This window comes from Aquarana catesbeiana, linkage group LG03 (genome assembly GCF_042186555.1).
Source record: "Aquarana catesbeiana isolate 2022-GZ linkage group LG03, ASM4218655v1, whole genome shotgun sequence".
Taxonomy (NCBI): Eukaryota; Metazoa; Chordata; class Amphibia; order Anura; family Ranidae; genus Aquarana; species Aquarana catesbeiana.
This window is the reverse complement of record NC_133326.1, coordinates 662,386,288-662,400,458: the sequence shown is the minus strand read 5'-3', so window position 1 is coordinate 662,400,458 and position 14,171 is coordinate 662,386,288. Positions and strand designations below refer to the sequence as shown.

The window sequence follows — 14,171 nt, the reverse complement described above, 5'->3', positions numbered from 1 at the left end:
CACATAGGGTGGGGGGCCGGGATCTGGGGACCCCCTTATTAAAGGGGCTCCCAGATTCCGATAAGCCCCCGCCCGCAGTCCCCGACAACCAACGGCCAGGGTTGTCGGGAAGAGGCCCTTGTCCTCATCAACATGGGGACAAGGTGCTTTGGGGTGGGGGGGGCCCCGCAGGGTGCCCCCCTCCCCCAAAGCACCTACCCCCCATGTTGAGGGCATGCGGCCTGGTACGGTTCAGGAGGGGGGGGGGGCGCTCGCTCGTCCCCACCCCCTTTCCTGACCGGCCAGGCTGCGTGCTCGGATCGGGGTCTGGTATGGATTTTAGGGGGGACCCCACGCCGTTTTTTCGGCGTAGGGGGTTCCCTTTATAATCCATACCAGACCTAAGGGCCTGGTATGCCCCGCGCTCGCCGCAATAGGAAAATGTGTTTTTCCTATTGCAGCGAGCGCGAGATGCAATACCCTGCCCTCGTGTCGTATCTGGTCCGTCGGACCAGCATACACACGAGCGGGCTTTCCGTCGGACCAGCACACACACGAGCGGACTTTCCGCCCGAAACTGAGTCCGGCGGAAAGATTTAGAACTTTCTTCAAATCTAGGTCCAGCGGGCTTTTGGGAAAAAGTCCGCCGGAAAAGTCCACCGGCGCCTACACACGGGCGGATTGTCCGGCACACTCTGGTCCGCCGGACCAAGTATGCCGGAAAGTCCGACCGTGTGTACGCAGCATTATGCCGCATACACACGGTCGGACTTTCCGGCATACTTAGTCCGGCGGACCAGAGTGTGCCGGACAATCCGCCCGTGTGTAGGCGCCGGCGGACTTTTCCGGCGGACTTTTTCCCAAAAGCCCGCCGGACCTAGATTTGAAGAAAGTTCTAAATCTTTCCGCCGGACTCAGTTTCGGGCGGAAAGTCCGCTCGTGTGTGTGCTGGTCCGACGGAAAGCCCGCTCGTGTGTATGCTGGTCCGACGGACCAGATACGACACGAGGGCAGGGTATTGCATCTCGCGCTCGCTGCAATAGGAAAAACACATTTTCCTATTGCGGCGAGCGCGGGGCATACCAGGCCCTTAGGTCTGGTATGGATTATAAAGGGAAGCCCCTACACCGAAAAAACGGCGTGGGGTCCCCCCTAAAATCCATACCAGACCCCGATCCGAGCACGCAGCCTGGCCGGTCAGGAAAGGGGGTGGGGACGAGCGAGCGCCCCCCCCCCCTCCTGAACCGTACCAGGCCGCATGCCCTCAACATGGGGGGTGGGTGCTTTGGGGGAGGGGGGCGCCCGCGGGGCCCCCCCCACCCCAAAGCACCTTGTCCCCATGTTGATGGGGACAAGGGCCTCTTCCCGACAACCCTGGCCGTTGGTTGTCGGGGTCTGCGGGCGGGGGGCTTATCGGAATCCGGGAGCACCCTTTAATAAGGGGGCCCCCAGATCCCGGCCCCCCACCCTATGTGAATGAGTATGGGGTACATGATACCCCTACCCATTCACCTAGGGAAAAAGTGTAAGTAATAAAACACACTACACAGGTTTTTAAAATATTTTATTAAACAGCTCCGGGGGGATCTTCCTCCGGCTTCGGGGGTCTTCTTCCGGCTTCGGGGGTCCCTCCGCTTCATCTTCTCCCGGCGTCCGGTTGGTTCTTCTCCCGGTGTTCCAGTTCTTCGGCCGGCTCCTCTGCTGTCTTCAGGTAGCTCTCTTGCCAGCAGAGGTCCGGACTTCTGGGCTTCTGGGCTTCTTCTCTTCTCTTCTCTTCTCTTCTCCAGATGTTGACACGACGCTCTCTCCGGCTGGACTGCTCTCCGAGGGCTGCGTTGTGACTTATATAGGCGGAGACCCCGCCCCCTTTTGATGTCACAGTCCCTGGGCATGCTGGGACTGTGACGTTTTAGGGGGCGTGGTCAACATCACCCAGTGACCACGCCCCCTAAAACGTCACAGTCCCAGCATGCCCAGGGACTGTGACATCAAAAGGGGGCGGGGTCTCCGCCTATATAAGTCACAACGCAGCCCTCGGAGAGCAGTCCAGCCGGAGAGAGCGTCGTGTCAACATCTGGAGAAGAGAAGAGAAGAGAAGAGAAGAGAAGAGAAGAGAAGAGAAGAGAAGAGAAGAGAAGAGAAGAGAAGAGAAGAGAAGAAGCCCAGAAGCCCAGAAGTCCGGACCTCTGCTGGCAAGAGAGCTACCTGAAGACAGCAGAGGAGCCGGCCGAAGAACTGGAACACCGGGAGAAGAACCAACCGGACGCCGGGAGAAGATGAAGCGGAGGGACCCCCGAAGCCGGAAGAAGACCCCCGAAGCCGGAGGAAGATCCCCCCCGGAGCTGTTTAATAAAATATTTTAAAAACCTGTGTAGTGTGTTTTATTACTTACACTTTTTCCCTAGGTGAATGGGTAGGGGTACCATGTACCCCATACTCATTCACATAGGGTGGGGGGCCGGGATCTGGGGGCCCCCTTATTAAAGGGGGCTCCCAGATTCCGATAAGCCCCCCGCCCGCAGACCCCGACAACCAACGGCCAGGGTTGTCGGGAAGAGGCCCTTGTCCTCATCAACATGGGGACAAGGTGCTTTGGGGTGGGGGGGCCCCGCGGGCGCCCCCCTCCCCCAAAGCACCCACCCCCCATGTTGAGGGCATGCGGCCTGGTACGGTTCAGGAGGGGGGGGGGGCGCTCGCTCGTCCCCACCCCCTTTCCTGACCGGCCAGGCTCGGAACGGGGCTCGCAAGGTGTCAATCTTGACGATAAAAGCGGCAAGATTGACATCCTTTGCTAGTCCCGTCGCACCTGAGTCACGTTCAAAATGAACGGACTTGTCCGTGTGTGGGCAAGTCCGTTCATTCTGAAAGTCCGCCGGAACTCCGGCGAAAGTCCGTCGGAAAGACGGGCGGACCTAGCCCGCCGGAAAGTCCCGGCGTGTGTAGGCAAGTCCGTCCGTTTTAAAGTCCGGCGCACCTGGCGGACAAAGTCCGTCGGAAAGTGTGCCGGACCAAGTAGGATAGAAAGTCCGACCGTGTGTACGCGGCATTAGGCTTGGATCTGAGAGCACCCTTTGCTCCAATAGGTTTCATTTCCATTGAAGTACCGTGTGGCAAAACTAGTTATTATTATTATTATTATTATTATTATTATTATACATGATTTATATAGGGCCAACAGTTTACGCACCGCTTTACAATGTATAGGGGGGACAACACAATTACAGTACAGTTCAAAACAAAATGTACAGGAGGGCCCTTCTCGTTGAGCTTACATTCTAAAGGGAGCGGGTGGTGGTACAAAAGGTAATAGCTGCAGAGAATGATTTGATGGGGGTGGCTCGGGGACAGTTGTTAGGTGGGTGTGGGATAGGCTTCCTTGAATAAATGAGTTTTCAGGGATCTCCTAAAGGTGGACAGGGTAGGGGCTGATCAGATATACCGGGGCAGGGAGTTACAGAGGATGGGAGAGGCTCTGGAGAAGTCCTGAAGACGAGCATGGGAGGAGGTAACAAGGGAGCTAGAGAGCAGGAGGTCCTGGGAGGAGCGGAGGGGACGATTTGGGTGATATCTGCAGTTGAGGTCGGTGATGTAGGTGGGGGCGATGTTGTGAATGGCCTTGTATATTATGGTTAACATTTTGAATTGTGGGGAAGGGGAAGCCAGTGAAGGGAATGGTAGAGAGGAGTAGCAGTCACAGATCGGTTAGTGAGGTGTATTAGTCTAGCAGCAGAATTCATAATAGACTGAAGGGGGGATAGCCTGCTTAAGGGTCGGCCATTAAGGTGAGAGTTGCAGTAGTCAAGGCGGGAAATAATCAAGGAGTGAATAAGTTGCTTTCTGGTGTCTTTAGTCAGGAAGGGTCAAATTCTGGAGATGTTGCGGAGGTTAAAGCGGCAGGATTTAGCCAGTTCTCCTGACAATAACTACTTCAGACGGAAGGCTGTTGAAGATTGCAACACTTTCCAGCAAGGGCGTTTTGGTGTCTTTTTCTTTTTTAACAGAGATAGGGATACCGCATCTATCTCCAAAGTTCAATTTTAAAGTGGTATCCAGTTTCCAAGAAAACTGAGGAGTAGGGAAACTTGGTCAAAGGAGGAAAGTGTAAAAAATTCCTTTCATTTAGCCATTAGGCTCTTAGGAGTCATCCACTCTTGGGTTACAAGGGTGATTACAGTGGCATTCAGGAAGTAAGCTTTTCTGCTCTGAAATAATTGCAAACCTATTTGACTAGAGAGGTGACAGCCTTTGAGGCAGTTATGCCAGGATTGCTTGGAAGATATAGATAAGGGATAGCTTGAAGGTCTGGTGCCGCCTTCATTCAACCTTACAAACGAAATATGTGACCAGTAGGGATGAGCTGAACACCCCCCTGTTCGGTTCGCACCAGAACATGCGAACAGGCAAAAAATTTGTTTGAACACGCGAACACTGTTAAAGTCTATGGGACACGAACATGAATAATCAAAAGTGCTAATTTTAAAGGCTTATATGCAAGTTATTGTCATAAAAAGTGTTTGGGGACCTGGGTCCTGCCCCAGGGGACATGGATCAATGCAAAAAAAAGTTTTAAAAACGTCAGTTTTTTCGGTAGCAGTGATTTTATGAGTGCTTAAAGTGAAACAATAAAAGTGTAATAATCCTTTAAATTTCCTACCTGGGGGGTGTCTATAGTATGCCTGTAAAGGGGCGCATGTTTCCCATGTTTAGTACAGTCTGACAGCAAAATGACATTTCAAAGGAAAAAAAGTCATTTAAAACTACTCGCGGCTATTAATGAATTGCCAGTCCGACAATACACATAAAAGTTCATTGATAAAAAGATCATGGGAATTCCCTACAGGGGAACCCCGAACCAAAATGTAAAAAAAAAATGGCGTGGGGTCCCCCTCAAAATTTATACCAGACCCTTCAGGTCTGGTATAGATTTTAAGGGGAACCCCGCGCCAAAATAAAAAAAAATGGCGTGGGGTCCCCCCAAAAATCCAAACCAGACCCTTATCCGAGCACGCAACCTGGCAGGCCGCAGGAAATGAAGGGGGGAAGAGAGAGTGCCCCCCCTCCTCCTGAACCGTACCAGGCCACATGCCCTCAACAATGGGAGGGTGCTTTGTGGTAGCCTCCCAAAACATCTTGTCTGGCATCTTCCTCCGCGGCATCTCCTTCCTTTCTTATTCTCGGGCCGCTCCGTATCCACCATGATGGGAGACTCCCGCTGTGTGACGCTTCTCCTCTTCTGACGGTTCTTAAATAACAAAGAGCGGGGCCATCCGGTGACCCCGCCCCCCTCTGACGCACAGGGTCTTCCCTGTGTGCATTCCTCGTGACGTCAGAGGGGGGCGGGGTCACCCATTCCGTAGCCGCTCTCTCGTCCCCCCCTCTTTTCCTGCGGCCTGCCAGGGTGCTCGGATAAGGGTCTGGTATAGATTTTGAGGGGGACCCCACGCCAATTTTTTTTTTTTTTAATTATGCCCGGGGTTCCCCTTAATATCCATACCAGACCTGAAGGGCTTGGTATGGAATTTAGGGGGACACCCCACGTAATTTTTTTTTTTAATTTTGGTTCAGGGTTCCCCTGTGGGGAATTCCCATGCCGTTTTTATCAAACTTAATAAATAAAACTTTTATGTGTATTGTGGGACCGGCAATTCATTAATAGCCGCGAGTAGTTTTAAATGACTTTTTTTCCTTTGAAATGTCATTTTGCTGTCAGACTGTTCTAAACACTGGAAACATGCGCCCCTTTACAGGCATACTATAGATACCCCCCAGGTACGAAATTTAACAGAATATTACACTTTTATTGTTTCACTTTAAGCATTATTAAAATAACTGCTCCCGAAAAAACAGCCGTTTTTAAAACTTTTTTTTTTGCATTGATCCATGTCCCCTGGGGCAGGACCCAGGTCCCCAAACACTTTTTATGACAATACCATGGATATAAGCCTTTAAAATTAGCACTTTTGATTTCTCCCATAGACTTTGAAAGGGTGTTCCGCGGCTTTCAAATTTGCTGCAAACACCCCAAATTGTTCGCTGTTCGGAGAACTTGTGAACAGCCGATGTTCGAGTTGATCATGAGTTTGACTCAAACTCGAAGCTCATCCCTAGTGACCAGCATGTTTGGGACTAGAGAGATCAATTTCTTCTGGCTTTAGCAGCTTTTCTTTAGATGTTAGTGTCTCTCATAATTTGTTCTTTCCCACCCTATATTAGCTTTGGTATATCCTGTTGTGTGCTGACGTGAGGTGGGCCAGGAAAACGGAAAAGACTGTGTGTGTGTGTGTATATACACACAGGCACAAGAGGTGTCCCTCTTTTATGACATCACATCCCCCTAAGGCTGTGTGTTTGCGGTCCAGGCTGGTTACGGAGCCGCTCAGTGGATGACATCACTTCCGGGTACGCCGTCACTCCCCGCTGACGACGCCGGCTTCACAGCGGCTTCCAGTGTTTCACCTCGCTGCTGTAAGTGACAACCACATCCATCTCCCTGAAGGCTTTCTTCCACCGTGACCCCTTCCTATGCAGCCATATTAATGATGTGCCTGATCATATCTTCCATCCTGTAAGTGTTTTTGAACCCAGTTGGGGCATTAAAATTTGCTTTTCTTCTGCACTTAGAGGCGCCTTTGTTTTTTATTTATATATATATATATATATATATATATATATATATATATATATATAGACACCGCCTGAAGTGTATTAGAAATAGTACACCATGAAATGCACTGTAGATTTAGGCTACACTGCAGAGTGTGTGTATATGTATGTATATATATATATATATGTATGTGTGTGTGAATATATATATATCAAATACACTGCAGCTAACTGAATAACCTGCCTGCTTAATCTAAATCACACTATCTCTCCATTAACACCAACAACACCACACAGGGTTGCCATGTAGGCAGCCTTATATAGTGTGGGGCGTGGCATCCTGCCTTTGGCCAATTATGGCTCTCTTAGCAGAGGGCGTTGGGTTTGGCCAAAGCATGCAGGTCAGGTGCAGGCTTTGTCCAATCATCTCGCAGTGCATTATGGGGCGTTCTGTAGCCCTCAAATTTTCCTCAAATGCCCCATAATGTTAGTTCTTCGGCAAAAGGGCGAACACCCGATGTTCGAGTCGAACTTATGTTTGACCCGAACATCGAGCTCCCTATTTAAGATTCACAGACTCACCATAGTAAATATTGCAATTTCCTGACAAATTCAAGGATATTCAAATCTCATATTTGAAGCTAACGTAAGTGGTTAAATAAATAAGATGCTTCTGTCACTCACCCTTTGTTGTTTTGTGTTCAATTAACATGACCGTGGAACGACGTTTCCGCTTTCCATGTAATTCACATAGAGGCTCTGTAATGGAGATAGATATAAATTACATGTGACTCAAAGCTGATCTTTAATCACATTTAAAACATTACATAATCATTACTCTGCCCTCTCTCTAATACACATTGACATTTTAGTTTTTCTGATGTAGCAAGCACCTTTTTCTCTCGGTACTTACTTCCACTTCCTCATTCCATGGTGAGGCTAACGTAGCCTATTGCCCATAGCTGTCCTCATCCCATTCCTGCATTCCCCACCTTGGCTGCACACACCTATCCCACAGCAGGAGAGGGAACATTCGCAGGTAGCTAGAATGAAGAGCTGCGTGCTGTGTTTCAAATCTCCTAGCCATGCAATGCCTTTTACAGAGACAGCACTGTACACCAAGTTAAAAGTGTGGGCAAGCACAAGAGATAGGGGTGTAAAGAGGAGCAGATGCAGCTTCTGCTTTCTCCTTTTTAGTATGTCACAAGCAGCTGCAGACAGCCTTATTTACATGGACAGTTTCTCCCACCAATGGAATTGTACAGATAAGAGGAATCAGGGTATTTTTTGCAAACTGTCCATAAAAAATACGGATGGTAGGCAACCCTGAGTTGAAGTCATAACAAGGATGTTCCCTTACCCACTTGTATCGAAATGGGAGATGACAGGCTACCCTAGGTTTGAAAAGACAGTGCCACATCCAATAACAGATACAAATAGAGAGGGGTTCCCCTAAGCGGACTTTTAAGGCACTTTTAAAAGATTACATATATTGAAAGAGTATAGCAAAGTATTAAAAATGAACAAAATTTTATTTGAAGACAAAATATATTAAAACATTATATACATTGTATTAATGAGACATTAACATATTCAGGAAATTCATTACTGTCACCACAGAGTAAATATATGAAGAGACTCTTTTCACACCCAACGCGTTTCTGGATATACAGTATTTAGTCCTTCTTCAGGGGTGTTGAAGAGAAGAGAAAGGGGGATTCATATAGTACTGGGCGGTGGAATGGTTGTTATTATGTTTCGTTAAGTTGCATTAAAAACCTGGAGTTAAGATAACATTGGGCATTAGTGCTGGTGGGGTTGCTGTCCCTTTAACATCATGGTCATCATAGAAGCATATGGATGTATATCAATTAGTAATAGCCTCATTCAGAGGGTGTTTCCCCCGATTTCCACGGATGCGTATCGGCCAGAGTGGTATACGGAGGCAAAAATGGAATCCCTAATATCAATTATAAGTTGATACAGTTGTTGGTATGGCAGAAAGTGATGAGGGGAAGCCGATGAAGTTGGTAGCTTGTTTGAGACAGGTTTGAGCAGACCGGCCACACATCCCAGCATCCAGCTATGCAGTGCTACCCATTCGTATCAGGCTCTAAGCACAGAGGATAATGCACACAAACTCAGTGGGACCTTCATTTGAAGACAGCCTATTGGAGCAGCTCCGGAGGGTCTTGTTCTGTATACAGTGTAGGTGGGAATCTCTCAATCTTGGCCATACAAGGCCAGTAGAAAGAATTTCTAACTAGTTTGAAGGTCCTATCTAGTCTCAGTTGACTATTGTTATCATGTAATTCTGTCAACAATCTACCTTCATTCTTCTTAGTAAGGATTAGTTGACATGTGTCTTCAGGATCATTTGCAACTGATCATTTGCTGGCATCAGCATAGGCTAAGATGGGGCAAGGGTTAGACTCTTCTTTAACTGGAGAAACTCTTGCTCACCCTGGTCAAACCACTCCTCTTATATTGATTCTTGAGACTTTTCAGGCCCTTTGGCCTGTCTGACCTGATTGTGCTGTTCTGAACCATCTTCCTCTCCTTCATTTCTCAGAAGTTCCTTCAGGGGTCAGACTATCTTTGTGAATCCCTTCATGAATCTTCAGTATTAGGAATGATATCCCAGAAATTACCTAAATTAGATAACATTTAAGGGTCTTGGCCAAGAGGTGACAGCCTCCATTTTCTTGAGGCCAGAGGCTACTTATTCAGTAGCAGTAACAAAATTACTGTGCTAATGACAGATGGCTGACAGAACTGACACTTCTCAAGGGAAAGTTTCAACCCATCTTCACAAAGTGACTTTTAACATTTTTCTCCAGCTGTTCTTCATGTTTTTTCCAGCATCTTTCTAAAGATAATTATTTTATCCAGATACATCAAAAGCTTAATCGGATTCATGTCTCCTAGAGTCCACTCTATCAGGAGCTGAAAGGTTGCAGGGACACCATCTAGCATCCTGTTTAAATCAAAGTATCTCAACAGGCAGATAAAAGGGTCTTCCACCTATCCTCAGGGTGATTGGCAATCTGATGATACCCACTCAGGTCCAACACGCTGAACCACTTAGCTCAGACAGACGTTGTAGTGTGTCTTCTATTCTTGGGGTGATATACTGTCTGGAATGGTCATCCAATTGAGGGTGCTTTAGTCAATGTACATTTGAATGGAGACATTCTTCCTGGCAACTACTATCAGAGAAGCATATGGACATCTGGACCCCCCAATGATCCAAGTTCTCTTTAATTTGGCCAGTTGCTCTCACGGGTATTTCAAGTCTAAGGCTCTGTTGAGACCTCTCTCTGAATGGCTTGTCTCTTTGCAAACATGTATGTTTGGTACTCTTTGCACACCCCATGTCAAACTCATTCATGGAAAGCAGTGCCTACTGCTTCAAGAGTAAAGCTTTGATCTTGTCTTTCCATTTAGCCAATTTTGTAGTGTTTGTGTGAATACAGGTTCTCTGTAGGGATCTAGTCTTTGGCTCCCCCCACAGAAACAGATGGTGAGATGAGGGTAGTTGGGTACTTGCCCAAGTAGCATTTGGGTCATAACATCATGGAGGATTGTAGGTGTTACAGACACTGACTGGGACTTTCACTTGAACATTGTGCAATGCACTTGGGGACTATGGGGATCAATTCTATCTTAGTGTCCTTCATGCTGTTCGGGTCAGCTTTTAGCACAATGTAAGGGCCGATCCCAACTCAACTTTGTAAAAGCTAGGAGCAAGTTACTTCTCCCACCTACGGAACTTTTTCTATCTTCTCCAGCCACAATAATATTCCTACACCCTCTGCTGGGGCTTTCTATTCCTGGACAAAAGTTGGTATACTGGTTACAGCATTGGGTGAACACCATCGGATCTAGAGTATTTCACTGAAGCAATAGTGGCCAAGAGTTATCTTACTAACTCTATGTTTATTGTAGTGTGTCTTTTGGCACATGGCTGCAAAGTCTTCTGGAGCCTCCAAGAATTCAGGCCCTTTCATGGACCTGGGTGTTGGCATAAGGATCAGAGGAGGCTTAATCCACCCTTAAGTCCAGTATGAACACACCCCTGTCAGGAGCTAATGCATTCACTTCTTGTCAGATCTATTGCTCCCTCTATGCATTACTGAAGATGTCCAGTGTTACACTCAGCCTGAAATGGCCACTTTGTTCCTTGCACCACTTTGTGGTGGCAGCAGGGTCCATGTTAGCTCCCTAGCTTGTTGATGTGGTCTGCAAGAGGTATAGAAGGAATCCCAGATGAACCACATGTGTAGCTCTCACCCCTCAATGAGCCATTGTGTTAGCCAGGTTCTTCTGTCCTGCTCCAGTGATGACCTACCCAGAAATCACACAAGACTAACAACACACATGTGGTTTACAATGGGCTTTATTAAAATGTAAATGTCCTGGTGGAAAAAGTAAGGATTTTTCACTTGTAATTTTTTTTTGTAGTATAGTACAGGACACTTGTTTCCTTAGGTACTGACCATGGGTTATGTGCTGCCACCTTTAGGTGAGGACACTGACAAACAACGTTGTCAGGACAACACATATAACCCTTACTGCTCCTATTAATCCTCGATTTTTTAGCAAAACAGCAGAGGGAATTTCCAGAACAGTGGGGAGAGTGACCTGTATCCTGTACTGTACTTCAAAAAAGGATTTTACAGGCGAGTCCTTTTCTCATAATTGTTCAGACATGGAATCCTTTAAATCTTGACTATGGGACATGCCCTAGCAATACAACCGAGGGGAGAGCAACACAGCAAACAAAATTAAAAGGGAACCAGAGTTCTAACAAAAAGAGCAGACTGAAGCACCTTATTGCCAAAGCTGGCATCAGCACCTGTACATTCACTTGGAAAAACGTTACAAGCGTGTGAACATAAGACCAGGTGGTGGCCTTGCCAATCTAATGCTGCGTACACACAATCGGAATTTTGGTCGGAAAAAGCTCTGATGGTTTTTCCGACGGGATTTTGCTGAAGCTGTCTTGCATACACACGGTCACACCAAATTCCGACTGTCAAGAACGCGGTGACGTACAACACGTACGATGGGACTAGAAAAAGGAAGTTCAATACCCAGTGCGCTGCCCTTTGGGCTCCTTCTGCTAATCTCGTGTTAGTAGAAGTTGGTGAGAGACGATTCGCGCTTTTCAGACTCGTGCTTATTTCCGATCATTTTACTGCTGTTCAGTTTGTGCATGTGGGTTTGTATCTGTTTTTTCAGTGCATGTACTCAGTTCGTATCTGTTCTTCAGTGCGTTCTTGTCCACTCATTTCTGATTTTCAGCTCGCTCTTCACAGGCCTTGCTGTTCTTCAGTGCGTTCGGTTAGTTTGTTCTGACCAGCCGACTGTCAAGTCCACTCCATGAGCAGGGTGGGGAGGAGTTCATGGACCAATAATTGGTTACTTCAGCATGACCAATTTTCTCAAATGCCTCTGCTGCGTGAGATCCAGGAGAATAACCCTGATGATTTCAGGAATTTTCCCTGGATGACGGACCCCGTTTTTCAACAATTGTTGGCTTTGCTCACCCCTTATATTAGCAGGCAGGACACCTGCATGTGGCAAGCCATCACTCCTGAGCAGAGGCTAGTTGCCACCTTGCGGTACTTGGCGACGGGGAGAAGTTTACAGGACCTCAAGTTCTCTACAGGTGTCTCCACCCCAGGCTCTGGGGATCATTATTCCAGATACCCGTTCTGCTATTATTCAGGTCCTTCAGAAGGACTATATTAGAGTATGTTTTATCCTCTAACATCACATTCTATGTATTTAATGTGTGTAATATTGTAATATGCTGTGACTGTCCTCTTTGTCCTCATGCATGCTTAAATCTTTTAATGCTCCTTTTTTGGCCTACATGCATATTTGCCTTCACTAACCTCCCCAGCATGCTATCCTGGGCCCATACACACCTAGCCTAGTCACTTAACAATGTATTTTGTCAGCTCCATTGTAGTGCTTTACCCTAAACACCCCCTATAATGTGTACAAATGTTATTTGTGTCCTTAAATTCATGCATAGTGCTAGAGGCTTTTTTAAAATTTGGACAATGAGCCATCAGAGGGGGTGAGGAATCTGATAAGTGGACCTTATTTTTTTGTCTTTAAATACGCATTAAAATCAATCTTATACTGATGTTGGCCAATAATGTTTCTAATCTGCTTGCAATGTTTATGTGCAAAAATACTAACTTTTTTTTTTCTGTTTTGACTTCACAGTTTCCTTCAACGCCACAGGAATGTCAGACTGTGGTATCCCACTTTGCTCATCGTTGGGACTTTCCCAACTGAGTCTGGGCAATAGATGGGAAGCACGTCCACATCGTCCTACCACCCCATTCGGGCTCATACTATTTTAACTATAAGGGGTTTCATAGTATTGTGTTGATGGCGGTGGTGTCGACGACATATTAGTTTCTCTATGTGAACGTGGGGAAGAATGGCCGGATGTTACGTGGTGGAGTCTTTGCCCAGACCGAGTTCTACAGACGTCTCCAGAGCGGTGACTTGGGCTTGCCACTTGCGGAAGAGAACGTTGAAGGACTTCCGTTTGTTTTTATTGCTGATGAAGCATTTGGTCTGGGCAATCACGTGATGAAGCCATTCCCCCAGAGGACCCTCACCCCAGAGAAGAGGGTTTTTAATCACCGGCTGGCCAGAGCCCGAAGAGTCGTGGAAAATACTGCAGGTTCCGCCTATTTCTAACGGCAATCAACCTGACGAAGTACAAACTGAACCACATTATTTTATGCTGCTGCATCCTGCACAATTTTTTAAAAAGAAATGCTCCAAATTATATAGCCTCAGTTGGGCCTGGGGCCAGACTTCGGGAACCAACACTGACGGCCCTGGAAGCTGTTCCTCCTGGCTTGCCCCCCCAAAGCACCCGTGAAGTGCGTGAAAAATATGTGGAATATTTTACGGGTAGGGGGGCCATTGCTATGCCAGCTAGTTTGTAAATATTTTTTAAATAAAAAAAATTGATGTGATAAAATCTTGATTTGAATTTACTGCTTGTGTTTCTTTTATCTGTCTCCTAGGTTCTCCTAGTGCACCTGTAGTGCCAAGTGGTTTTCACATTATTTAAATAACACCCATTGTCACTATAAACAACAACTTAATACAAAAAGTGTTATTGAGCAGTGAAAGAAGAAGCCACACATTGTTGAGTAGAAAGCCTTTTACTCCGTGCACATTCACATGTGTGTTTTATAAAACATTTGGTGGTAAAAAAAACACATCTTTTTTTTTTTCCAAAGTTTTACCTTGAAAATTAAAAAAAAATACAGAAACAGGCATGTTTCCAAACATAACATACACAACTCTGGAACTTACAAAGTTCAACATTGCAAAAAAGAAGGCAATATCAGACATTTTATAGTGTGAAAAGGGTTTTGATCTTGCCTTCATCAGATGGGGTGAAGTCACCTCTGTAAAAGCCAAATTTAGAAGATGCACACAAATTGTGAGTCAAAATGGGGATTTCCTTTCTGATCCCATACCTAATGTCAACATGTGCTATCTCCCATCATGGGGGATCAATGGATGCGTAGGGAGGAAGGGGT

The 14,171-nt window shown here is 46.7% G+C and overlaps 1 protein-coding gene across 1 annotated transcript in view; it reads right to left on the bottom strand.

The window, feature by feature from the left end:
- LOC141133429 (complement C3-like) overlaps positions 1-14,171 on the bottom strand; it is a 731,058-nt gene that overhangs the window by 438,774 nt on the left and 278,113 nt on the right. Inside the window, exon 16 of the mRNA XM_073622815.1 lies at positions 7,267-7,341. Coding sequence (XP_073478916.1) covers positions 7,267-7,341 — 75 coding nt within the window. The remainder of the gene's footprint in view (positions 1-7,266; positions 7,342-14,171) is intronic.